General features: G+C 40.2%; 2 protein-coding genes across 2 annotated transcripts; one reads left to right on the plus strand and one right to left on the minus strand.

The window, feature by feature from the left end:
* Window positions 1–10,545: 10,545 nt before the first annotated feature.
* ccnd1 (cyclin D1) lies at window positions 10,546–18,588 on the plus strand. Its single transcript, XM_084541700.1, has 5 exons — window positions 10,546–10,973; window positions 12,249–12,464; window positions 13,246–13,405; window positions 13,731–13,879; window positions 13,981–18,588. The coding sequence occupies exons 1-5, from the start codon at window positions 10,776–10,778 to the stop codon at window positions 14,134–14,136; spliced, it is 879 nt and encodes a 292-aa protein (XP_084397826.1). The 5' UTR covers window positions 10,546–10,775; the 3' UTR covers window positions 14,137–18,588.
* Window positions 18,589–21,582: 2,994 nt separating this feature from the next.
* On the minus strand, window positions 21,583–26,611 carry lto1 (LTO1 maturation factor of ABCE1). Its single transcript, XM_084541739.1, has 5 exons — window positions 26,471–26,611; window positions 24,788–24,893; window positions 24,526–24,596; window positions 23,865–23,982; window positions 21,583–22,426 (listed from the first exon to the last, which is right to left on the minus strand). The coding sequence occupies exons 1-5, from the start codon at window positions 26,506–26,508 to the stop codon at window positions 22,355–22,357; spliced, it is 405 nt and encodes a 134-aa protein (XP_084397865.1). The 5' UTR covers window positions 26,509–26,611; the 3' UTR covers window positions 21,583–22,354.
* Between the last annotated feature and the right edge of the window lie 685 nt (window positions 26,612–27,296).

The raw sequence follows: 27,296 nt of genomic DNA on the forward strand, positions 1-27,296 counted from the left end.
AAATGACAGACATCAGCTCATGCAGTGGCTTAACGCTCAAAAGCTTTGACAGCCCGCTCTGTAATAGTTTAAAAAAATGATTATTTTTGTCAGTTGCAGCAAGGACATCCTCACAAGTAGTTAGGAGAAGGGCTGCAACAACTCATCATCAATGATGTCAGCTACCTAAATACGTCATTTTGCATGAAATACGTTGATGCATTGCAATGTTGACTAAAAAACCCCTTACCCAAACATCAAAAGTAAGAGAGTGCATTCAACAGAGACTTAGATGCACACATTTACTAAAATTGGAACTAGTCCCAGCTACGGCTGAGCCACTAATTATTTGGACTATTTATTCTGATGGTTGGTCGGTGGTCTGAGGCTGGGAGTCGTTGTTGTCTGTTGTTTTTGAGAAGAAAACTCAACAGAAACTGAAAAGCAGATGCTAATTTCTATGCTAATCACTAGCATGGCAGCTGCACATATCCTATAAAACTAAAAGACATAAAAATCTGCTCAACATCACACTCTTAGGTGGAAGACACGTTTAGTGCTTCATCACAGCATGAATGTTCTGGGTTCTGACCTGCTAGCCAGTTGAGATCTTTCTGTGTGGAGTTTACATGTTGCACCTACACTATATTACCAAAAGTATTCGCTCACCCATTCAAATGATCAGAATCAGGTGTTCTAATCACTTGGCCTGGCCCCAGGTGTATAAATTCAAGCACTCAGGCATGCAGACTGTGAAACAAGACATTTGTGAAAGAATGGGCCGCTCTCAGGAGCTCAGTGAATTCCAGCGTGGAACTGTCATAGGATGCCACTTGTGCAACAAATCCAGTCGTGAAATTTCCTCGCTCCTAAATATTCCACAGTCAACTGTCAGCTCTATTATAACAAAATGGAAGCGTTTGGGAAAAACAGCAACTCAGCCACGAAGTGGTAGGCCACGTAAAGTGACGGAGAGGGGTCAGCGGATGCTGAAGCGCATAGTGCAAAGAGGTCGCCGACTTTCTGCACAGTCAATTGATACAGAGCTACAAACTTCATGTGACCTTCAGATTAGCCCAAGTACAGTACGCAGAGAGCTTCATGGAATGGGTTTCCATGGCCGAGCAGCTGCAGCCAAGCCACACATCACCAAGTGCAATGCAAGGCGTCGGATGCAATGGTGTAAAGCACGCCGCCACTGGCCTCTAGAGCAGTGGAGACGCGTTCTCTGGAGTGATGAATCACGCTTTACCATCTGGCAATCTGATGGACGAGTCTGGGTTTGGAGGTTGCCAGGAGAACGGTACATTTCAGATTGCATTGTGCCAACTGTGAAATTTGGTGGAGGAGGAATTATGGTATGGGGTTGTTTTTCAGGAGCTGGGCTTGGCCCCTTAGTTCCAGTGAAAGGAACATTGAATGCTTCAGGATACCAAAACATTTTGGACAATTCCATGCTCCCAACCTTGTGGGAACAGTTTGGAGCGGGCCCCTTCCTCTTCCAACATGACTGTGCACCAGTGCACAAAGCAAGGTCCATAAAGACGTGGATGACAGAGTCTGGTGTGGATGAACTTGACTGGCCTGCACAGAGTCCTGACCTGAACCCGATAGAACACCTTTGGGATGAATTAGAGCGGAGACTGAGAGCCAGGCCTTCTCGACCAACATCAGTGTGTGACCTCACCAATGCGCTTTTGGAAGAATGGTCAAAAATTCCTATAAACACTCTCCTCAACCTTGTGGACAGTCTTCCCAGAAGAGTTGAAGCTGTAATAGCTGCAAAAGGTGGACCGACATCATAGTGAATTCTATGAGTTAGGAATGGGATGGCACTTCAGTTCATAGAATGAGTAAAGGCAGGTGAGCGAATACTTTTGGTAATATAGTGTATGTCTGCTGTGCATCCTCTTACACACACATGAAGGTTAGGTTAATGTTAGTGTGACTGCCCCCTATGGGATAATTCAGATGCATTTCAAATTACATCAGCACAAGTCACTGAAGTTAAATCATACTCTAAGTATGCTAGTTAATGACAGAATATAGTAAAAAAGTTGAGTCCAGGTTTTTCATCCATAGATGTTCAAATATGTCACCATTGTGTTTGAATAAAATTTATTAGGAAAAGTTCAGTTATATTTTAGTAGTTCACCAAAAGATAATAATCCACTACAAGATACATTAATTAAAAAAATAATCATCTAATCGATAAAATAATCACAGATGAATCTGTTGAAAAAATTATTGTTTATTGCAGCCCTAGTAAGGAGTCACATGATGTGGGAACTGATATGTAGCTTCCACTCTGGAAAGCAAGTCATTAAAATATACAGCACAACAATTTTATAACTAAAGTTATGTTGACAGTGATATATGCATTGTGAGAGTAGAATAAATTGAGCAACGTATGTCATTAGTTAATGTTAGCTAGCTTAAGCTATGGCCATATCAGAATCTGTAAGACAGCAGACACATTAGGTGGAGTGTATAGAGCAAGAGTGGGGTTTACTGCTCAGGCTCAAAATCAAACATGCAGACAAAATATGGAGGAAAAATAAAGATTACAACTGACAGTTAAGCAGCAGTCAGAAGGACATACCATAATGCCTGAGCCAACTGTACAACTTCTCCCTCATTATAAGATGTACCATTGTAGCTATATATTCCGGTCTCTGGCACATATGGTTGCACAAGGAAGAAAGAAAGGCTCTCAGGATTAATCCATCCCTTAGAAGAACACATGGCTAATAAAGCCACCAGTCTATGATTATAGTTTTAGTACAGTGACAGACACAGAGGTGAGAGAATTTAATAGAGTTGAGTCATAACAGAATGTCAGGGCTGAAAAATGGCGGCTATTTAGCTGTCGATATTACATGCACAGAATTTAGCCGTGTGGGGTTGGAGTTTCCAGATACAAAGTGTTGTTATAAGAAGAGGTGATGCAACACAGAGGTAAACATGCCCCTGTCTTTTTTGAAACTGTTTCAAAAATTAGTATATACTGTATTTATCAACTTTTCAAAAATGATTTCTCAGTTCCAATTATTGATATGTTGTCTTTGCAATAGTTTCAGTTAAATACATGGTTTAAAGGATTCGATAATCTTTGAGTCCTGTTTTATGTGCATTTCAGACAATATCCTCATTTAGGAACTTGACAACTAAAGGAACTTGCAATATTCTCTCTATTTGAAATGTTATTATTATTATCAATGCACTGACCAGTCTCTCCTACAAGAATGTTGCAGTCAAACAAGGGTTCTGATGAACTGACAGATCAGGATCACACCTGATCCTTAATCATTATTCCAAATACAGGAAGTGGGTCTTTTCTTAAGGATGCATAAGAAATGTGGCTTTTTTGTGCAATATCTGGGTCTTGCTGCAGTTGCTATTTTGTTATATAAGAAGATGTTCCACCGGGTAAATAAAGTATAAAAAGTTGGAGAGAAGAAGGACAATTAGAGTAAAGGAAGAATATGAGGATAGGAGGGCACACAAGTTTGAGATGAGAAAGAGCGTGGTGAAATAGAAGTAATGCATCAACAGTTCCTGTTACTTACATTTGTATCAACAAGTGTGATCTGCCATGTAGCCTGTGTCTCCCTATTTCCAAACATATTGTTCTCCAATCAGAACAAAATGATTATGATAGCTGCAGGCTGTGACCCACTTTTAAGAACAATAGCCCCTCATGACTGCTAGGGACATTCTGATAGTTTGGAGGTCACCCGGGCTTTAACAGCACTGAGTGGGTGAGGAAAGGGGTGGGGGGAAGTCTAAACCCTCATCCTTTCAGAGGACACCACCATCCACTTTGAGCACATGCAATAGTCTTCCAAAGAGTCGGAACAAGCAAATTCCACAACTGTCCAGTAAATGTTGGACTCTATACTAGCTGCTTCCTCACTTAGACCCAGGGCTTGACTAGCATTCTTGGGCTAGGTGGCCTACCGCAGTCAGCAAGACACTACCCACCAGTACATCATCCTTTTAGTCCTTTTACATGTGCAAGTGTATAGAAGCTTTTCTGTTTCCAGACTCGAAATCAGTGTTCAAATATCTGCTTTGTTTCTTTCATACATTTAATAACAGACAAACGGAATTAATGAGTGCAATGTGTATTTAAGATTCAGCATAGGACCCCAACAGGGCCTCCACAGCCTTCCGAGACAAACCAATCCCTGCTTTTCCTCCACCCCCACCTCCTAATCAGCCCCCCTCTGCCCTCCAAACTCCAACGTTCACAGGGATCTTCACAATACAATTGTGATAACTGACCAGGTCAATGAGACAGTTGGAGAGACTCCACCAAGGCAAGGCTGCTGGCCCTGAGTGTATCAGTTCCAAAACTTGCGCTCTTTAACTTGATGCAGTAAAGGATATGTCTTAAAATCCCCCCAAACAAAGGCGCACCCATCTGTCCTGGATGACACACGCTTTCTATGGGAAGCCTGGTGTGATCAGGAGAGAGGACATCCATCCCACTTTGGATGGTGCGGCAGGTGTCAGATCTGTGGTCTCACACACTTCTCTGCAGTTCCCTTAGAACTGTCACACACCGAAAACTCTGGGGCCTAGTATGAGATGCAATGGTTGTGCCAGCATTATTGGCTGGTGACACGCCAAATAATGGTTGCTTCTCTGTACCTGACATATCCTCCAGTGTTGAAAACATTTCTGGTCAGTGCCTTCTAAAATGAAGAAGATGATTAAGAACACCTGTGGTGACTTGCTAGTGGGAGACAATGCAAGTTGTCTTCCCACTAACATGCTAGTGCACCACCCACTGAATTGACACACCTTTCCCTGCACCTATGCTCCAGTTCTGTGATTGGCAAGAATAAGTTACCACCAAGGAAGGAAATGTCATTTGTGTTTCTCGCCATGAGCATACTGGCAAACCTTCCCATATTGGTTCCTGCGACTACACTAATTGAGTCACTTCTTACCCACTATCATACACTAGATTGCACAATTATTAGACATGTCCTATTAAAAAAAAAATAGAAAGAGAAGAAAAGAAAAAAAGTATAGGAACCACTGAATAGCATCTATATAAGCAGAATAGTAGTGCATATAAGCAGACCAATAAATCATGGACAATAATATAATGATAATATATTTGCAATCAGCGGGATTGTGCTGTAGACGTTTCCTTGAGTCTCTCCGGGTGCCCTTCATTGCAAAAGGTTTGAAAAATCTTAAGTGAATAAATGTTATCCTGTAAATGTAAAGTTTGGTCACTGACAGTAGGTATTGAGCTTTAGTCTTGCAGTCCTTTTCAGACTTGTTGGGACAGCAACTGCTTGTTATCATGGTGGCATAAGGGCAGGGGCAAGTCACTAGAATCCCGTTCAGGTCTGTAAAATCCCAGATGTGTCAGCAGAATCCCACGGCACATCATCAGTATATGCTGCAGCATGCCATAATCCACTTTTCAGTCTTGCCACAACTGTGATCGGATCACTCAGGTTGGATGTCAATAGCAGGTTGAACAGGGCCCCAGAGTGTGGAACTGTGAGCGGACGTCATAGAAACTCAAGTGGAGACTCATTTTAATGCTACTTGCTACCCACTTGTGCTCAGATCACCCAGGATACATGCTAATAGTAGGTCTTAACAGGGCCAAAGGTGTTGGAGGTTTGAGAGAGTATTGAAAGGCAAATTAATATTATTGTGACTGTAGAAATCAATCAGAAAATCCATATTTACAACTCACACATCTTAATAGAGTAACATCAGAGACCAAATACTACAAGTCGTATCAAAACTTAAGCCCAAATTATGCTTCCGCGTTGACACAGCGCGTCCGTGCGTACGGACCTATTGCAGACCTATTACGTCCTTGCGGACCCCCGTGCGTCCTACGCAAGGGCCAGACGTGCACCTCCCAAAAATCCTCGACGCGCGTCGAGGCGACGCAACAGCAACGCAGCAGCAACGCAGCAGCAACGCAGCGGCATTGGCTGTGATTGGTCCGCTAACTACATCCGCTGGAGACCGCTTTTCCGGTTTCCACTCATAAACATCATTGTCTCCTTTGTCGTGCCCTAATTTGCAATAGAAGTATTTCTTCCTCTGCTTGAATAATTTGGAGCTCCAACGCCAGTCTCTCTGTCTTGGTGTCCATCGTTCACTGTGACTACGACAAAAGCCGGAAGGTAAATAACTATACGAGGCGAGATACGTCACAAGAGTCTCGGTCGGTCGGTCACAAAAAATCATAGCGCCCTCTACCGGTGTGGCATGCATTTCGACACGTAAACCCCACGCAGAACCATCACGGTCTCACGACTGCGTCCAAGCAACTGCGTGGCCATTGCGTGACCATTGCGTGATCACTACGCGGAAGCATAATTCAGCCTTTAGGCCTTGTTCAGACCTTGCATAAACTTCCATTATGGTGAATCTGATTACAAGTGACAGTTGTGAAGATACCCAGGACACACTGAGACAGCATTTGAGAGATCCTATCTCTGACCACAGCTGGAGGTGGTCTGGGTCACATTTGTCCACATTTGCATATATACCTTTGGTAGTGTGAAGACACAATGTGCCCCGAGTCATATTAAACACCTATACAGCAGGGTGCTCCTGCATCAGTGTGGTTTTTGCCACAGCCACTGTTATAAATCATTGCCAGAAAATTCACTAGTATGAGAGCCTTTTAAAATAATCTGTCTTTGTAGCAGTTACTAACTAATAATAGATAAATCTAAAAAAGAATTAACCAATGAAATGATTTAATATGAGTACACTGTGTGTGATTCTGTCATTAAATAGCGTATTGGAATATGGTTAATTACTGAGGAAATCATGTTGATGACCACCATCCTAATATTGTGTAGGTCTCCCTTGTGACTCCAAAACAGTTGTGACTCATCAGAGAATGAGAATAACTTAATGTGTGATTAAAGCTATGAATCACACACACAAAAAAACAGCTCTAGTTATAACATTCGACTGCACCCCAAATGATGTCAGTTTTTATTTGCATACAGAGCGCAAAACTGAGATCGGATCTGGAGAGCTGCCTGAGGTCGCGTGTGGGGAGGCTTTTTATTGCCGGGTGTGAATACACATACCTAAAGCTGGTCACTTGAGATCGGATCGTCCAGGGCAGATGTTAATGCAAGCTCTGAACAGGGTCTTGCTCAGCCAAGGTGACTACACTAATCAGGTCTCTTGTGTAATTCAAACATACAAGAAACACAAAACATGTAAGTTCCAACGTGTCAAAAGAGAAGTCCCTCCCGAAGCTCCCTGTAAACACCATAAAATGTGAATATGCAAACAAACAGGTTGGATCAAGAATTTTTTAGCATGACAGAATGTGTCATAGTGACACAAGTAGAATTGATCAATTAGCTAGATGAACATGTTACATTTTGTTCTTTTCAATCCCTAACTGAAGCATGTACTGAAGGATATACATCTAATTCAAAACCCCTGAGCATAACTGAAATGAAAGGAGCCTAGCTAGCTAGTTACAACAAGCTTCATTCACAGACACCTATCAAAGCATCAAAGCAGCACCCTGTAGACTCAATGGGTTTGTGTGTGTGTGTGTGCGTGTGTGTGTGTGCGTGTGTGTGAGACAGAGAGAGAGAGAGAGGGAGAGAGAGAGAGAGATGTAGGATGCATGCATTTCAAGCCACCCTACCCCCCTTCCCAAACTGCTATTGACCCGTTGTGGGGTGTTTTCCTCTTATCCTTGCCCTTGGCCCTACATGCCCCCTGAGCACCCACCCATGTAGCTAGAACAGAGGTGCTGCTAGGTCACTTGTGGTGCAGGACACACACACCCCCGCCTATCTGTGTTTGCGGATCACTTCACAGGACAATCTTGCTATCCATCTTTGCCCGGTCATTGTGGACCTGCCCTCAGCTGAGAAAGGAGTTTCATTCATAGGGAAAAAAAACCTCCTACTCTGCCTTCTCTCTTTCACTGCGTGAGGGAAGCCCTCACACGCACTGTGTGTGCAAGCTATTCGAGGTCATTTTTAGAATACTATGAAGAGGCATCAAGACTTCAAAGCTGTACATAGAATGTGGGTGAAGACAAATGTCACCACTTCAACACCATTGCAAATTAATACCCACAGTGCTTTGCTTTAAGTTTGGAGTTAGTTGAACTGCCTTGTAACATACTTAATTAAGTATGTTACAAAAATATAACATTCACTAAATCAGAATTCCACAAACAGACATGTAGAATAAGTAAAACAATCAAACACACAAAATCAGTACATAACCACAACCATAGAACAGGCAAATGCACATTCATAAAAGGGCTCGTATCCTTGTGGTTTGCCTGTAAATTATTCTTCATGTGTCTTTTGGCTTATTTTTTGGGATGTTTACATTCCTCATTCTGATCAAGAGCCAGATAAATATCAAATTCACACAAGTATGTAGCTTCTAGTGCCAAGTATATTTAACATGAGGCTGAAATAAGTTTGAATGTTGTGAAGAAGCAATGAAAATGAAAGCAAATTAAAGGACACTGCATAAATCTGCAAGTGAATGAAACACTGGGGTAAAAAGCAATGGCCTTAATGTAGTAAATTGCAGCACGGATATATTTATTTTTCTGCCATAGGTCCTGGCAGTGTGATCAGTAGTCTGTCTAGCTGTCTTCACACGAGCCTCTTTGAAAACTCCTCCCTGTTACCACAATGCTGCTAGAAGAGCCTCACTGCAAAAGTCACATGCTCCAGCTCCCTTTGTTTCACACAAAAAGCCCCTGTCTGTTGTCTTTGTAGGAGAACCAGAAAACTGTTGGTAACTGGTTTTCTGTTAGTGTTTGTGGAATAGACTGAACATTTTGTTCCCAACACATCATCTGAAAACATTTTATAGTTTACTAAATAAAATAAAGTTGGCTCTATAAATGTTTTACAAGGGACATGTTTTAAGTAAAATGACCGCAAAAGACAACAAAAGTTAGAAAAACTTAGATAGTGAGGTAAGTTTTGTTAGATTAGTATAGCCAACAATTATACAACTGTATTATTTCAGAGGAGGAAAGTAATGTTGAAGCAGAAACCACGTGAAAAGTCAGTATATGCATGGGTAATAGTTGTTAAAATTAGACATTAAAATTAACACACATTATTAACATATTATGAGAGAGTGAACAGAAGCCACAATGTTTGTAGTTTTAGTAATTGTACAATTTTGTTACACTTGTAAATACTTAGTGAATCAATAGTTACATGTAATATTTTTCAAAACCAAAGTTATTTATATTTCTTTATCCCTCACAATGGGCCCTGTCCATAGAAAGTGTAACACACTTTAGGCATTACGGTAGTTCACCCAATAGCCCAGGGAGGAATTCCAAGAATGTGAAAGACTCCAATTCATATTTAAACTAGATTAGGAAATATACACAATGTACACTTCTAAGTTTTAACTTGAGGAGCTAAATACATTGCTATTTACAGGGTCTAATTGACTGGACTGTGCTTTTTATCAAGTTTAAATGTCAGACTAAATGACTCTGAATGATGTGTCCTCTCCAGTCTTGAATGTCCTGAACTCCTGCACCAGAAAGCTGTCAACGGGAAAATAGCGTGATTGTCAAGGACATATGAAAGACATTAACGGACTTTGATGGGGGTAACAATGTTAACTTTTCAAATGCTCTGAACTTTTCCCTACATAAAAAGTTACACCAGTGTCTGCCTAGTAACAGTAATTCCTCCCATTGGTGTAATTCCAGTCTCCTCCCTGTGGGAGGTGTGTGTGTGTGTGTCCGTGCGTGTTTGCGTGTGTGTATTTGTGTGTGTGTGTGTCAGGAAAAGCCTTTAAGATTACCAAACCAAACTAGACTACTGCTTCTCAACTCACTTAAAATGAAATAATTAACATTAGCCTGATTGGTGAATTAATCAAATTCACTCCATTCCATTCAACATAATTTGAAATAAACACAGTGTGATTCTGTTGTATTTATGACTCCCCAGTCTTCAAACAAGAACATGTCGTATCCCAGACAGCCATTTGTTTCAGTCAGAAGGAAGGAGGGACACTACAGGTGAAAATGGCCTTTAAGGTGTTTAGAATAGTCTGATTTATTACACTCCCTCCTGGCCTCTCTCCTGTTATGTGGAGTAAAAGGGATGAATGAATAAAGCAGTGTTTCACTATTGGCCCATGTGCTCACCTTATGTTTGCTCAGACAGCTGCTGTTTTCATTCAGTTAAACAGAATAAGGTGGGCTGTGGGCCGCTATCGCCCCCTAACGACTGTACGCGGCCAGCCTCCTCCTGGCCGGCTCTTCTTCGCAGAAGACAGACGTCCCCCAGACTCGGCCCAGATCCTGCCCCTCCTCAAAAGCGACCAAGCTATAGGAGGAGGAGGGGAGAGGCGCCAGGGGTGCTGTCTGTCTCTTTCTTATATGTGGCTTACGCGTATAAGCGCGCGCTCCCTAGCAGACTGCACGTCTCCTTGATCCCCCTCTTAACAACGGCTGACGTCATCACGCGCACACGGCACAACAACTGCCCCCGTGCCAGTGCGCGTTCGTAGACTTTTTGTCTTGTACGGCGAAGCTGCTAGTTCTTCAGAGACCTCGCGGACACCGGGGAAGCAGCAGCAGCAGCAGCAGCAGCAGCAGCAGCCGAAACATTCACCCAGAAAGTAGAAAAAAGGATTTAAAACTAGCTGACTGTACCCTTCCGGACGTCTGCCTCGTCCTGCTGTGACAAAGACTTTTTAACGAGGCGATACGAGAATTATATCTGGGGACATAACCGTAGCCTATTCATAACAGAAGTACTATGGACGACCAGCTGCTGTGCTGCGAAGTGGACTCCATCAGGAGAGCCTACCAGGATGTCAACCTGCTCAACGACCGAGTTCTACACACTATGCTAAAGGCAGAGGAAATCTATTTACCTTCGCCAAACTACTTCAAGTGTGTCCAGAAAGAAATTGTACCAAATATGAGGAAAATAGTTGCCACCTGGATGTTAGAGGTTAGTTTAACGCCACTTAAACTTTGCTCGTCTGCCTGAGTTTTGCTGCAAACTTGTTGACAGTTTTGTCTCCGTTTATCCTTATTCGTGTTGTCTAAAACGCGATCAATTAATATCTGCTATTTCATTGTGAATGTTTAACAAAGGCTCCGAAAAGTATGTCCTGGTGACTGTGGTTCCTCGTCTGTATGGGGAGATCACCACAGTACTGGTCTCCCACTATGAAACGTCTTTCGTGTTCATTATTTCTCAGCCTATATTTTCCTGAAAGGTATTAAATCCATCTAGACGAGGAAATATTCCAAAATAAAAGCAATGTACACGTATGCAGTCTGGCCCGTGCCAGTAATACGCGCCATCTTTGTTGTCGTATAGAAAGAAGGATTTTGAGATAGTTTAAAATGTTTAGTATGTACGATAATGAGAGTAACTCATTTAAAAACAGCCCGAGGTGCATCTACATCATGAGACTGCAGACTGACTGCTAACACTCGCCGGATAGTCACCAACTGGTAAAGTTGGTTTTGTTTACTAATAATCAGTAGTCTGGTGAAGGTCGCAAATAAGATTTGACATTTTAAAACTGTAAAAGTAATAAAGCCATGTTCATTTTCGCGTCTGATAGTATTTTCAAACGTTTACATGAAGGGGTGGATTTATTTTATTTTATATAATTTTATTATATATATATGTTTATAAATATACATATATTCCTAATTTGTTCATGGAGAAGTCGAGGGAAGCGTGAAAAAGCACAAGAAATTACTATTAACCTATTATTATTAGTCTTTTATCCAAACCAGTCGCAGTTTGGCACATTCGACCACACGAGGCTCACATGCTAGTTATACACAGTCTGATAATTTATAAATATTTCTGAATTTGCTTTGAGAAGATGACGAAGTTAGACATAAATGAGTGAAACGTGCGTTGACGCCACCTTTGTGTCCCAGTCAGAAATGACTGCAACCTAATTCCTGACTGGTTTCATCCCTGGCATGGTTTTAAACTACATGCTATTTAAGGCCAATTACAGTTTACCTTTAGATTACTTTTGTTGCAAAGCTACTTTCTTTAGCGTCTCTCAATGGATGTTTAGTAAGTTTAGTAAGTTTTTCTGGTTTTGTTTTGTGGCAGCTTAGATATTTAACACAGATGTGCACATGTTAAGAGACAGAGCCAATGGGAGAAAAGACTCCACAATGCATATGAATGGGGGTGGGGGGTTCTTCCTGCAAGCAATAGTCTCTTCTAAGTGCTTTTCTCACCTCCTAGGTCTGCGAGGAACAGAAATGTGAGGAGGAGGTTTTTCCACTGGCTATGAACTATTTGGACAGATTTTTATCAGTGGAGGCCACCAGGAAAGCAAGACTACAGCTGCTCGGAGCTACATGCATGTTTCTAGCATCTAAGATGAAGGAAACTGTACCCCTAACAGCAGAGAAACTCTGCATCTACACGGACAACTCGGTCCAGCCGGAAGAACTGCTGGTAACTGACTTCTGCAAACTGTTGCATAACATTTATGCTACATTAGGTTTACGTGAGCTTGATGCACCGGAGACTGCTGAGTGTTTGCAGTTCTTCTAGTTTGTCAGCGTCACCATGATCTAAAATGACTGATTACGTTAAGGCTACAGATAAATCTTTCAGTTGAAATGAAAAGAAGAAATTAGCCGCAGTCTCTCAATGGCTGCCCCTTGACTTTCCCATGGTGATCGGAAGGCCTCTGATTTCATGAATGGTCTCAGCCCATGCCAAGGGAACACGGATTCACAGGGACACCTAGTGGCCATAAGACAGAGGCGCCACCTGTTGGCAATAAATTGAGCATTCAGTCAGTTACAGACACATACTTTTCTTCTCTGTTTGCTTGACATCTGTTTTATTTTGTTCCTCTTGTTGTGAGTTTACCAAAGGGGATAAAGTAATATTCAAGAAAGATGATCCCAATATAATCATATTTAAATTTACCAAACCTATTTCAGTTTATTCAAGAAAGGTGCATACAATGGTTTTATAGTTTGCACGTAACTGTGTTTTTATAGTATTGGAAGGGTTGGGGTTAGGGGTAATTGTATTTGCAGTATTTTGATCTATGCAGGGCAAAGGAAAGAGATGACCAAATTAACCAAAAAATGTGGAAGCATATGATATACGATTAGAAATACAAAAACCAAAGAGATAGACGAATCAGCAGTCAGGAAAGGAGAAGATTTATTTATTTTTTACCTACAAGTAAGTGAATCCCTCTGGTCTGGTCTGTTCACAGCAAATGGAGTTACTTGTGCTCAACAAGCTAAAGTGGGATCTGGCTTCAGTCACTCCTCATGACTTCATTGACCACTTCCTTTCCAAGCTGAGGATCTACCCATCCACAAAGCAAATCCTCAGGAAACACGCCCAGACCTTTGTGGCCCTCTGCGCAACTGGTGGGACATCAGCCTTATGTCTTCAAATAAGTTCAAGTGACATAAATCTTTATGTACAGTAAACAGACATGTTTAGGTAAACATTAGAGGTGCAGTATGTTCTATTGGGGTAACATATATTTACTATATTTAATGTCCTGTTTTCTCTCTATTTATTTACCTGATGTATTATTTTTTATTAATTATTGAATCATATTAATTTACTGACACCGTGACGGTTCACTTGAACTTTAGGAAATAATATAATATATAATTGAATAATTTATAATAAAACTGCTACTCCACATAAATATTCTGTAATGATGTGCTGGTGTTGTTTCAACAGATGTCAACTTTATTGCCAGTCCTCCGTCCATGGTGGCGGCAGGCAGTGTCGTAGCAGCCGTTCAGGGCCTCTACCTTAAGAGCCAAGATGCCTCCTTGTCCTCCCAGAACCTCACCAACTTCTTGTCGCAGGTCATCCGCAGTGACCCGGTATGGAAACACAAGTATTCTTCCAAAGTGAAAAGCCACATTTGGTCTTGACATTAGTGTGAAGAGTGATCTTGACTTAGTGTTGACTTGTGTGCTTGCAGGACTGCTTGCGGTCATGTCAGGAGCAGATAGAGTCTCTTCTGGAGTACAGCCTGCGGCAGGCTCAGAAACACAACAGCACAACAGAAATCAAACGTGTAGAAGAGGATGTGGACCTGTCCTACACCCCAACAGATGTGAGAGACATCAACATCTGAGATGGTAGACAGACAGATAGACACCAGATAGATAGATAGATAGGTAGATAATTAGGTAGATAGATAGATAGATACTTTATTGATCCAGAGGGAGATTCACCTGATGACCTGATGACTTGGGGAAAGTTGTCGTCAGAGGGCTGGTGATCGGGGAACAGGTGCCTCATCTGAACTCAGCCTCTCCTCCTCATCTTTCTCCTCCTTGCTCATGGCCTGCTATCATGGCTGACATGTTGCTCGCATGTCAGCTGTCCACTGTGGTTGCACGATAAAACACAGCATTCCACCCACCCCGCAACGTGCCCCATGTCACATTCCTGGGATAGGAAATGAGCTCTACAGAAAACACTGAATATCAGTCACCGGCATGGGCTGGATTTGAAGCCACAGAGCAGATGAATTTTTTTTCTTAATCCCTCACATATTAAACTATGAATCTTTACCTTGCCACAGAGTCAGCCTGCCTATTAAAACATCCCAAAGTGTATAGCAAGTCCTCAGAGTCTGTCTTCGGGTCCTCACCCGAAACTTGACATTTATTAAAGCAAAGAGGCTGTTTTTGTTTTATATTCTTTTCTGTCACGTGTTGAGTGATTTAGATTTCTTTAGTCTTGTGATCTAGTGCAGACAGTTATATATCAGTGCTTACTTTTCACATCATTTTAGACATCTTTATCAGATAATCTACAACTTTTCTTCCAAGCTTTTTTGTTTTTAAAGCAAGTGTAGTGTGTGATGCTTTGCTTTTATGAGCCTAGAGACCGGGCTGCCGATGTGAAGGTTTGGACAAATGGGATTCTCTGTTCATTCCTTGATCACAGTTGCTTAATCCATTTCAGCTTGCCCATAAGATCAAATCAATGCACATGCAAGCAGAGCAGTTCACAGTCTGTTTTCTTTTCCTGACCAGCTAGACCTAATACTATTCAAAAGATTTTTTTTTTCTAAAGCACTTTTGGTCAGTGATGCTGGCTCAACTAAAAATCACAGTAATAAAGTCTGCAACAGAACGTGAATGGGATGGTGGTATGAGCTGGACCCTTGAGGACGGAGTCACAGCAGCATGTTTCATATAGGCAGGGCTACTGTATTAAGAAAAGTTCTCTGTCTAGTTACGACTCAGCATGCAGATCCACAAGCTGAATGTCCAGAGGTAAAAATTAAGAATAAGTATTATTTTTGTAGTTAAAATAATGCTTTATTTTTTATACAGAAAACCTATTTATTTTATTTTTGACCGTGGCTCTACCTACTGCTGTTTCACCCAAAACAGTGAGCTTATTTCTTACACCAGAACATCCATGCATTCCAGAAACGTGGTAAAATTACGTCTGCATCTAAATTCCCAGGACAGTATCTTCTTCGTTGCACCACTTCAGTTCAAATGGGGCTCATGGATTATGGGAAGATGAAGAAGATGAACAAGAGCTGAAGCTAAGAAAAGAAAAAAGAGGCGCGATAAGACTATTTTGCACAAGCCTAAAAGACATGGGCTGAGCTTCTTGGGACTTGCCTAAAAATGTGGAGAGCTAAATTGGCAACATTACCAAGAAAAGTGAAAAAGTGGCTATTGGTTAAAAAGGGTTTAGGCTCACAAGTGTCTTTTTTTCTGTGGAGTTCAATCCAGGACGTTTTCACGGCCACCTTCATATATACTTCATATGTGAAGAAGGACAGTTTATCGCGAGCAAGAGGGCTCTCTTGAAATGAAAGTGTGGAAAACACTCTGAACTCTGTGAGTATGTCACACTCTGTTGGAACCATTAAATTACATTTAGGATTGTATGTTAAGAATAGAGAGTAGGAGAGAAACACTCCCTTGTATTCTGCTGCTATAGAAAATAAATCCCAGCTACGTGTTTCAAAAAATGATGACAAAAACTCATAATAGATTGTTTTTTCTCTTGTTGTTTGCTGCTACATTTTGGTGTTTTGTTTCTTTTTTGTTTTTTTACATATAAATGTCATTATACTGCCATTCTAAGTTTAAATTTTCTCATAGAAAATTCTGTTTTTGACATCATCATTTGTTTTTTTTTGTGTAGATTCTATATGTTCAGTTTTTTTTTTTGTTTTTAACTACGTGATATGACTTTCCATGCTCTTCCAAAAACAAGGGATAATGAAACAATGTACAGAAATGCTTTCATCCACAATACCTCATGTGACAGTCAAGATCTATCTCTAATTTGTAGGCTTTTTATTTGTTGTGTTCTTCTTGTTTTTGCTTGTTGGTTGAGTGCCTACTAGCTCTGCTAAACCTGCTTGAGGTGAAGCTCCAGAAATGGAAACCAGACAGTCCAGGGCATGCTTCGATACCGGTGCCACATCAGAAAATGGCATATGTATAACTCTGTTGAGTGTTAAGCTGTCTCGATGAAAGAGACTTTTATCCTCTCTTTAGGCCCATAGTGGCCTACCTTCCTTACCCCTTTTTATATTTATAAAAGAGAAAAAAAAAACTCTTTGCTCCACTTTTCAAACTGCCAGTGAGCTGATTTGAGTTTGTAAATAGATTCAGTGTCATGCTTGACAAAGCCATAGACTGTTTTTGTTCTGCTTTCACAAGTAATTCAACACACTTTTGTCTACTTCATCCCAGTTGTGTGCAACTGAGGCAAAATTGTGCTCATCTTTGTGTCGTCAACACAATTAAAACATAAACTAGATGGAGTTTGGAAATCTAGCTGTCTGTTTTTGTCCAGAGGAGATGATTCTGCAAACATTTCACTTGAGAGTCTACATCCTAATTAGATGATGTTAACTGATGTTAACATACTTACATTTGGTGTAAAAAGCACTACTAATCTTGATACCTATTTTTGTTACATTTTGCTTGTGTAGAATTTACAGAATGAATATTTAGCTGAAGAATCTGCTACATGTCATGCTATAATAACATAGGCTGCTCTAATTACACACAAGCCTACAAAAAAAAATGTGACCTTAAAAACAGGGGTTTGAAATTTTTTCAGTCAGGTTTTAGAGTTCACCATAGTACAGAAACAGCACTGGTTAAAGTTACTAACAATCTCCTCATTGCTTCAGACAACTAATTTTTTCTCTCTACTTGTCCTGTTACATCTCAGTGCTGCATTTGACACTACCGAGACTTGAAAGTGCGACACAGATTTAAAGGAACCGTAGTGTTTGCTCTGGGGGTTTCAGACTCTGGGTTCTACGAAGCGTCTGGAAACAATTTGGATTGTTATTGATGCTATATAAATAAATACACCTGAAATTAAATTGAATTTATTGTGTATATCTCAATCAACTTAGGGTAAATTACTGGACTACATTTGGTTTACTACTGTGTAGTCTGACCAACACAAGAAAACACCACAAAAGCACTGCACCACATACACCACTTACTAATACTGAATCACCAACTGAGCTTAACAAAAACAGGAAGTAAAACCACTTAAGATACACAAACTTAACTTATTAACGAAATAAAACTGGAAATAACGCCACAAATCAAAAATCATGACACATAAATTGGACCTTGGACAGTCATTTTCATAATTTCAGTACATCAAAAAACTGATGAGGCAAATGGATATTGAGTGCACCTTTACATTTGTCACACTTTCAAATCAATATTATGAGAGGCGTTCTAAATTAGATTTAGATCCTTTTTCGGGTTCCTCATTTAAACCATTGACATCGATCAACAGAGACTTATTCTACTGACACGAGGAGTTCTCTTCTCTACTGTTAAACTCTTAGGTGTCGTCCTTCCAAGATTTATAGAGATGCAGCTGTTGAAATGCTAAGATGATGCCAGGATGAAAGTCTGGTTCATACTGTATTATTATTACTGCACAGCATGCAAGATATACATCCCTCAAGCTACTCCCCACCTCTACCTAGAAATATCAACAAATAAAAACTGCTGGAAAATGGCTGTGACAACACTTACACACAAGTATATTATAAATATTAGTTCCACAAGGAACTAATGTTGATGTAACATCCCTCTAGAAGTCCTTGTGAGGTCAACATAAATCATTCAGGACAAGCAGCCTTCTGCATCGGGGCCTGATCTATAACCCTCCTATACTACCTTTAGATTTGTTTCTTACTTAGAAAACTGCAAATCCTCCCTTACCTGCACACACTAAAAGCATTGTTCACAGAAGGCCTCAGAAAAAGAGGAAGTTTTACCCTCTCACCTGGCCTTTTACAGGTGGTCAAATCTTATCCTGGCCGTTAAGATAAGATAAGACAGTTCCGGGGACAACGTACCATGAGTGCTGATTGCCACTAGCTGTCGAGGCATGCTGTGTCCTGATAGCAGACCTCAAACCTACAAAAACTGAAGAGAAAAGTTAAAATAGCTAAGTAACTCGTGTCACAACAACAGGAACAATTCAAAATTTAACTTGCCACCAAGCTGTGTGCAATTACAAAGCAACTGCATTGCAAATAATGTCAGACTGAAGCATGGATTTGGGTAATGTAAAGTTCGACGACCAAATAACAAAAAATTTCATATTTGTATTAATATTCTTTCAAAAATAAAAATAAAATAAAAATCCACACCATCTTGCTTTTGATCATTCTGAAATAGACTTGGTGGAAACAGGGAGGTCTACTCCAACACCAATCCAAACTTGAAGGAAACAGAGGGAAATTCTCAAATATTAGTCAGTCCTAGCACAGATCCCTGTGGAACACCATGACAAGTTTTTATGTAAGTGCAAGAACCATAATTCACATTCACAAATTGGAATAAATAAATAAATAAATAAATATGACCCACACCCGGTGCTGCTCCTTTAACGTGACACATTCTCTATAGTGAAACAGCTTTTTCAGACTTTCAGAAACATACAGGAAGTTGGATATAGGTATTGAGTCAACTAAATACCTAGACAAACTGATCAGATCTAACATGTTAATTAAGGATAGAACATCCTTAAGCTGTCTATTGAGACTGCAGTTTCCTCCCTCCTTTAGTGTGTGTCTGTTATAGGTACCCAACCATTTCCATCACTTAATTATTTTCATTTACATCAAAATGTTACAAAACCACCTCTAAAGAGTTTGAACCAACAAATATCACTCTAAAAGCCATCCACCATCAACCATGGTGTTCATGGCAGAGTGGCAAGGACAAAGCCACTGCTCTCCAAAAAGAACATTTCTGCCCGTCTGCAGTTTGCTAAACATCATGTGGAAAAGTGAGAAGAAAAATGTTTTGTGGATGCATGAGACCAAAGTAGAATTATTTGGTTTAAATGAGAGGCTCATGTCTGGAGACTAAACAATACTGCATTCCAGCATCAGAACTTCCTCACATCCATGAAACACAAGGGTGGTAATGTCCTTGTTTGGGCCTGTTTTGCTGCATCTGGGCCAGGACGGCTTTGATGTTCTGATGGATTGAGTTACACTACCAAGCTGTGCTAAAAAGAATGGTTAAAGAAGAACTAAATTAATGTTTTGAATGGCCAAGTCAAAATGCTGACCTTAATCCAATAGAAATGTTGTGGAAGGACCTGAAGCAGTTCAGTGAGGAAACCCAACAGCATCTCCGAACTGAAGTTGCTCTGTGCTGAGCTAAAATTCCTCCAAGCTGCTGTAGATGACTAATCAGTTGCTGCTATTGCTGCACGAGAAAGTCACAACAGATGCTGAAAAAAATGGTTCACTTGCAACCCACAGAAATGTTCTGCTTTACTACTTTCTGATTCATTTTCTTGAATAAATAAATGCGCATGTATAATATGTCTGTTGGTATATGGTTGTTCTGTGTTCTTCTGATTGTGGATTCAAGAACACTAACAATAATCAATGTGAGAGAGGCCTTTAGTTGCTTAGAAGTCTTACATCTCCTCTGTTTCTTCACAATCTGTCTGACTGTGGATTTCAAACTCTTTAGAGATGGTTTTGTAACCTTTTCCAGTAGCAACAACAACTCAACAAGCTTTTGGTGAAACAAGTTGAGCACTGAACTGCAGTATACAGCGTACCTGAGTGTTGTTGCTGACTTTGTCCATCCCTTTATATCCAGGGTACCCATGATTGGGCTATTGCTGGCAGGCTAACGCACTATGACACAAAGCTAAAATCAAATCAGACTAGTTTGTTGAACATGACTTTGAGTTCATTGTACTCAAACAGCCTCCACAGTGCCCATGTCTCAATACAATAGCACTTTTGGAATGTAGAGGAATGGGACATTGGCATCTTGGAAGTTTAGCAAACAAACCTGCAAAACCAGTGTGATGCTATCGTGTCAATATGGACCAAACTCTGTTTCCAGCACCTTGTTGAATAAAGAATTAAAGCAGTTCTGAGGATGGAAATAGTGTCAACCTCAGTACTAGTAAGAAGTAACTAATGAACTGGCTGGTGAGTGAGTATGATTGGCTAATAAAGCTCATTTATATTTATATAATGCCTGCCTAGTACAACACATTCCCTGACTGACCAATCACAACAAAGTGAGTAAGCAGACAAATCAGAGCCAACTAGACTTTCAGGGAGTTGGGGTTAGAGAAATAGGAGCTGAAACTGAGTAACAGAGCCACCCTCTGTGTGAAAGAGGGGCTGCACAAACATTTAGTGTGATGATTAAAGTGTGTGAAGATTAAAGCTATTTGAATAGAACACCAAAGCAAAATTATAAATGAGCATAGTATAGAGTCTATACTATAGACTATTTAATGGTTAAAATCTCATGAACATGAACTTATTATATTATTACATATTTTTTATGTATTTAATTTGTTAACCAACATACTCTAAATAAATCTGACTTTTAATGACTTTATCATATATGTTAAGGTAGTTAGGTGCATTGGGGTCATTGTCCAGATGAAAAACAAATTAGGACCATCATTCGTTTTTCAAATGCAAACCAGATGGGGAAACTATCTGTGTACCTTTTTTTGTCTCACAAAGACAAAATAAAATATTTGTTCCTTGCCTAAAGAATTCAGTTGTTCTTGTTCTCCTTCCTCAGTACTGTCTTCTTTGCAGCAATTAAATGAGGAAGGCCTGATTCACCCAGTCTCCTAGCTGATATTCAGATATGTCTGCCATCTGAATTCTGTGAAGCATTTATGTGGACTCTAATCTGAGCTGCTGTCAGTTTCCAGTTCCTGAGGCTGGTAACTCTAATGAACTTCTTCTCTACAGAAGTAACTCTTGGTTTTCCTTTCCTGGGACATTTTTCACAAGAGATTGTTTCATCATAGCATTGGATGGTTTTCATGACTGCACCTGAGGATACATTCAAGGTTCTTGACATTTTCCAGATTGACTGAGTACCGATAAACTGTCATTTCTCTGTACTGAGTTGAGTGGTTCTTACCAGAATATAGATTAGAATGTTAGTTTAATTCACTGTAGATCTAAGTACCAACCTTACCTCTGCACAACTCAACTGTTGTCAAACACATTACGAAGGCAAAATAATTCCACAAACTCATCCTCAACAAGGCACACCTGTTTATTAAAACTATTCCAGGTAACTAACCAAATGCAGATGATTGAGAGAATGTCACAGCAAAAGGTGGGTACTGACAAAACATTCTGGTTTAACACTGTTTTGTATAATTCTGTATGAGGTCCTTCATAGTTTTGATGTCTTCCATATTAATCTACACTATAGAAAATGATAAAAATAAAGAACCACTATTGAAAGAGAAGGTCTTCAAATAGGCACTGTATACATTGCACACAGTAGCACAGCAAATGGATTTAATATTAGTGTATGCATCATGTTTTATAAACTCGAAAATTTTTACTTCCAGTTATTTAGTTAAACGTTCCAAACACAGTGGGTCCTTCCGAGACCAAGAGCGTTTTATTCTGCCCTTGCCTCTGTTCTGATAAATGCATTTTGGAAAACAACATTCATCCTGCACAGCCCATGTATTATTCTCTAATTTCCTTCAGTTCACTCATCGAATCACTGCAGCAAATCCACTTGTATCTCAAAATCACAGTTTTTTGAGTCTTACTGGAGCTCAGTTCCATAGGTGAACAGTGCAGAGAGTCTGCGTCATCTCCTCAGACTGATCTTTCCACATATCAGGTCCTCAAAAGCCGACACAATCAATGCTTCAAACTCCCGGCACTTTAATGAATCTGCAGCACGCTGCCCTGCATGTGCAACTGACATCAGAGCTGCAAGCTGAAGCAGTTCAGCCTTCCTTCCGTCTGCATGGGGCATGGTAGTACGGTCCTCATCATTAGCACAGATTTAGAATGAAGTTCCCTCTGCTGTCTTGATGTGTTGATTGAAGTCAGCAGGGACATTCAGCATAGCACAGACCTGCACAGTAACACAGAGATTAGGGACTATCCAATAACTGCACTGCTAATGCAGAAGAACTACATAACTCACAGGAGACATTTGACCTGTTCACACCTGGCATTAGAATGAGTATGAAGTGACCATGGGTGACCTTGTGATAGGATCTCAGTTCCGCTCTTCATATGCAAATAAACACATTTATTATTTAGGGCACAGCTGAAAGTTGTGCAAACAATGGATCACTCATGGAACTGACATCGCTTAAAATCCATGAACAGCACTGGTGTTTTGTTTATGAGTTTGTGTGCCACATGGTAACCTGATGAAAAAGTGGGCTATTCTGTGTGTGTTTAAGTGCTGCAACAAGCAATTGGCCAAAGAGCACCGACAACAGTCAGCAGAGAGACCCCCACAAAGCCCAGATTATATTTTGAACCTTGGAACCCATGTGCGGCCTGAGTGTAAAAACTGATGACAAGAAAACATTTGACTTCATAAACAGAGCCAACATCAAATCACCCAAAAACATCAGCGCATTTTCCTAGAAGTCCTGAAAGTTGACAAAGAGTATCCAACCAAACAAACAAAACAAACATATTATGCTTTTGAATTTATTTATTCAGGAAAGCCAACAATATAGAGAGCCAATATCACATATTTGCCCAGGATTGCAGAGCTTTGGCATTGGATGACCGGCGCATTTCCGTAGTAAAGAACACAAGTTTTCACAGTCTGTTGGAGCCTCTAGAGCTAAGGTATAAGCTACCCTTTCCTCACTACATTAGCTTTGACAGCCCTATTTATTGGACTTAATATAGTTGCACATATGATCTAGGAAAATACAAGTAAGATAAGAAATGTCTTCAGGGGAGAAAATTTTGTTCATAGAAGATCAAATTGGGACCTGGATCGGGTGATACTGAATAATAAAAGAATGTCATAACCAAGTACCCACAATCCCGTATCCCACAAATACTTTGAGCATGAGCACATTTTGATGCAAGGTGTGAGCTGGGTCTGTTTTGGTAAAAATTGTCAAAAAGAGCATTCTTTGCTCTTGCTCCTGTTTTGATAAGTCTTTTATTTAACATTCACAGACCAATCACCTGTCCACATGTTTCTAGTTGTTGTCATGATGTCATTGTGCTCTTTCAGCTTTGATAAAAGTGAGGAAACTAAACTTCATCAGAATGACAGACTAGTATCAAGTTATTGTCCACTGCAAAATAAAGCCTGTTTCAAATAGTGACACTATTACCGTTTTAACTGTCTGTGATAGTTGTCATTTGTGCAACTCTTAAGAATGCGGGGGCTTGGTTACAGACAGTATTTTATGGAGCACATTGGTGTTTTGGAAAGCTGAGGTACTATCTCTGCAACGAGTTCTAAAGAATCCGTAACTGGTTCTAATTCAATACAAAGTCCTTGATCAGAAAATGGTAAAGAACTCAATTACCTGTCTGAACTTCGCTCGAAGCTTCTCTGTATCATCATGTTGCTTCGTAGACAGTGGATCATCAAGAAGAGTGGTTTGGATCAAATCCTGCAGAGTCTCCATTGCTTTCAAACGCTTTCTGACAGCACAAAAGATGAAAGGATGAGGTGGGTTAATTTTATGGTTTTTACAGTCTGCTTCACAGATACCGACTATAGTGACAGAAACAAGTTTTACATTTAAATAAGTTCTGAACAATTTCATTCTTTATAACTAATGTGGGGAAAACCACGGAAACACTGTGAAGCAATCAGAACAAAAGTGAAAAGCACTTTGATGAAGGTGATCAAATCATTTGGGACAGAATCACAAATGCTGTTATAAATAATGTGCTTGTAATAATTAAGTATTCAGATTAAAGAGTACATTTTGATTATTTGCATGAATGAAAACAAAAATTTAAACTACGGTAAATATACATCTTAATTTTGTTATTAGAGCAAATTAGCTATATGGAAATAAACAGGACCATTTTATCCTGATAAGCTGAAGAAACTTTGAATTAAAGTCATTAAAGTAATGTAAATAGATTATAAGACGTGAAAGAAAAAAGGTAAGTCACACCCCCTGCAGAATAATGAAGCTAATTTTTTGTGGATAATCTTGTCTGTGTAGACCATACCTTGATTTGACATCTGTGTTATGTTGGAGAAGACATTTCCATGTGATTGTAAATCCATAATAGAAGGATATCTGTAAAAGAGCTAGAGATAGTAAATCAACCTGAAAAGCTCACACAGAAATCTAATTAGCCAACAGGCTGCTGAATCTCAAACAGAGCCTGAATTAAACTTCAACTTCCTTGAAACAGAAGGACAATGGTGGTCAGTGCATGCAGGCGTGTGTGGGAAAAGCAGCTCAGAAAACAACCTGAGTTTCCTCACCTCAGAGGACAGTCTGGCCCCGTGAAAGGCTCCATGTCTGCGGCCATCCTGCAGTCCCCGGTGGGTTCCCTTCTTAAACCCCTCCTGGAAGCCTTCTCTTCGGAACCTGGAAAGTAACCACAGTGTATGACCAAATACTCTGTAGTTCATTAGTAATTTAAATGGAAAAATTAGAAAAACCTAACAATACAGGCAACATGATGCAAACTGTTGTAAAGGTCTCAGTGTCTAGAAAACAGTGTTCTTTTTGTTATCTATAGTACCACCATAAACCCACTAGATGGAGACACAGGACCATGTATGAAAATGAGGCCTAGGGCCTAAGCATCAATTACAGTACTGGCAGCACGTTGACTACATAGCCACGGCATAGGGGGTCAGCTGTTGACAGCATTTCTACCTGTGCGCTGATGTGTCCGTATCATTCTGTAACAACGCCACTGAGACACTAGGCGGCAACTGGCCAGGTGTGTTGAGTTACACTCCGTACTTCACACAATGGCGAGTGGAACTGAGTGGCTCATGTTGGAGTTGAAGTTAATAAACGTGGATCAACAATAACTTTTACTGAAATCACTGCAGCACAGAGCATAGAGAAGACATCTGAGTAGATGGTGTGTATGAGCTGGAACAAAGGAGTACTTTTTGTGCTTGTCCGGCTGCCGATTCACGTGAACAAGGAAATGCATTTTGGACCATCGCAGCTGTCAACGTGTCACAGACCTACATACTATGCTTTATACTCTGTTTGGCAAGTCACCATGTAGTGCATAGTTTATGGAGAATCATGGGGATAGGCTCAGAAAGGACCCTGAAGCGCAGTAAAAACAATATCAATTGCATTTTAAGTCACTTGTTTTTGGATTTGATGAAATATTGAGACATATAAGAAATTCTGATATGCTTATAGACAAATTCAAAGTTTGGCTGTGTGTTTTCTCTGCTGGCTGTTTAGTTCCAGAAAGTAGTTGATATATTCATAAAAAAGAATCATAGGATAGGTCGATTAATCAAATTACCCACAGTTGCCTAGCAACAGTGTTCTCAGACTTATGACTGCTGTTGACCAGCCAAGCATTTTGTATACTGCTTCCCATGTTATAACCACAACTTCACGAGTTCCATTTTAAAGGCAGCAAAGCATATTACAAACTCACACATATTATAAAAGCAAAAACAAACCTCCCTACGTGTAAAGTGAAACATGTTACCCCACCGGTCACCTCCATCATTTCTGAAAACGTCAGCAAAATGTCAATGGTCGCTACTCGTTAACTAGATCCGTACCGAAAATTCCCTCTGTCTCAAATGGGGTCATGTTGACCATTTTTACGTGAACGGTCAACATGAACGGGCCTCGCTTGTGGTATCCATGACCACTTTACTTTGACTACGCGTGGTCCTTGTTAAGGAGTTGTGTACTTCCCATGTCGTAATTACGACCTCACGACTCCCACTGGAAGGCAGCATACGAGGTCGTGGATCCCACAAGAAAGGGACCGTTCATATGGACGATTCTCGTGAACTCGTGAACAGCAACTGAATATTTGGGACTGGGACATACTTCCCGTTAGGAATATCTAACTTGCCTGACGCGGCTGTATTTCAGATGTGTGCCGAACCGAGAAACATGTCTCTCTCGCGCCCCGTTACACTGGACAACACGCAAAAAAAGTAACTGACCTTTCATCCGCCAACAGAATGCTGTCAAACATGTCCATCTCTCTCTGTCCAACAGCGATAAACACAACTGGAGCGCACAAGACTCAATTCAGTCAATGCAGGTAACACAGTCCTCCGGAAGCGTTCACCTCACCTCTTCCTACAGCACAAAATTAGTGTCGCCCTCTCGAGGCTGGAGGTCAATGGTTTCCAAGTCATTGTGTATGCATAATGTGTTGGTATATTTTCCAGTTAGGTCAGGGGTGTCAAACTCATATTAGTTCAGGGGGAACATACTACCCAGTTTGATCTCAAGCTTGCAGGAGGAATGCCATAGTTAGCATAATAACCTATAAATAACGATAACTGCAGATTTTAACTTTTGTTTTAGAGCAAAGAACACCAAGTTCATTATGAAATGTTCACATTAATGAACTATCCCTTTATGAACAACCTGAAATGTCTTAAGAAAAATATGTACAATTGTCATCACATTGCTGCCATCTGCTGTTTAGTTCTGGGTCTCAGTGTTGTGTTATGTTATTGAAAAATTGCAGTTTTGCAAATTTAGTAAAGTAAATGTTTAACATATAAATGCAGATTCTTGAAAATGAAGCCCTGTAAAAAAAACCTGCTCCACAAGACACTGGAACATGTTAAATATGCAAAAAGAATGACATTATGTGTGTTATTGAACGACTTTAACTTATTTAGTCTATATATAGGCTGTTATATATATTGTTGTATTTTGCTTATTTGTTTAACACTGCTCAGCTTGGACAGACATTTGATTGTATTTATATTTTGGAGACTAGCTATTCTGTTGTGAAATATCTGTTTAATAAAG

Source organism: Chelon labrosus, assembly GCF_963514085.1.
Source record: "Chelon labrosus genome assembly, chromosome: 3".
In the NCBI taxonomy this organism is placed as follows: domain Eukaryota; kingdom Metazoa; phylum Chordata; class Actinopteri; order Mugiliformes; family Mugilidae; genus Chelon; species Chelon labrosus.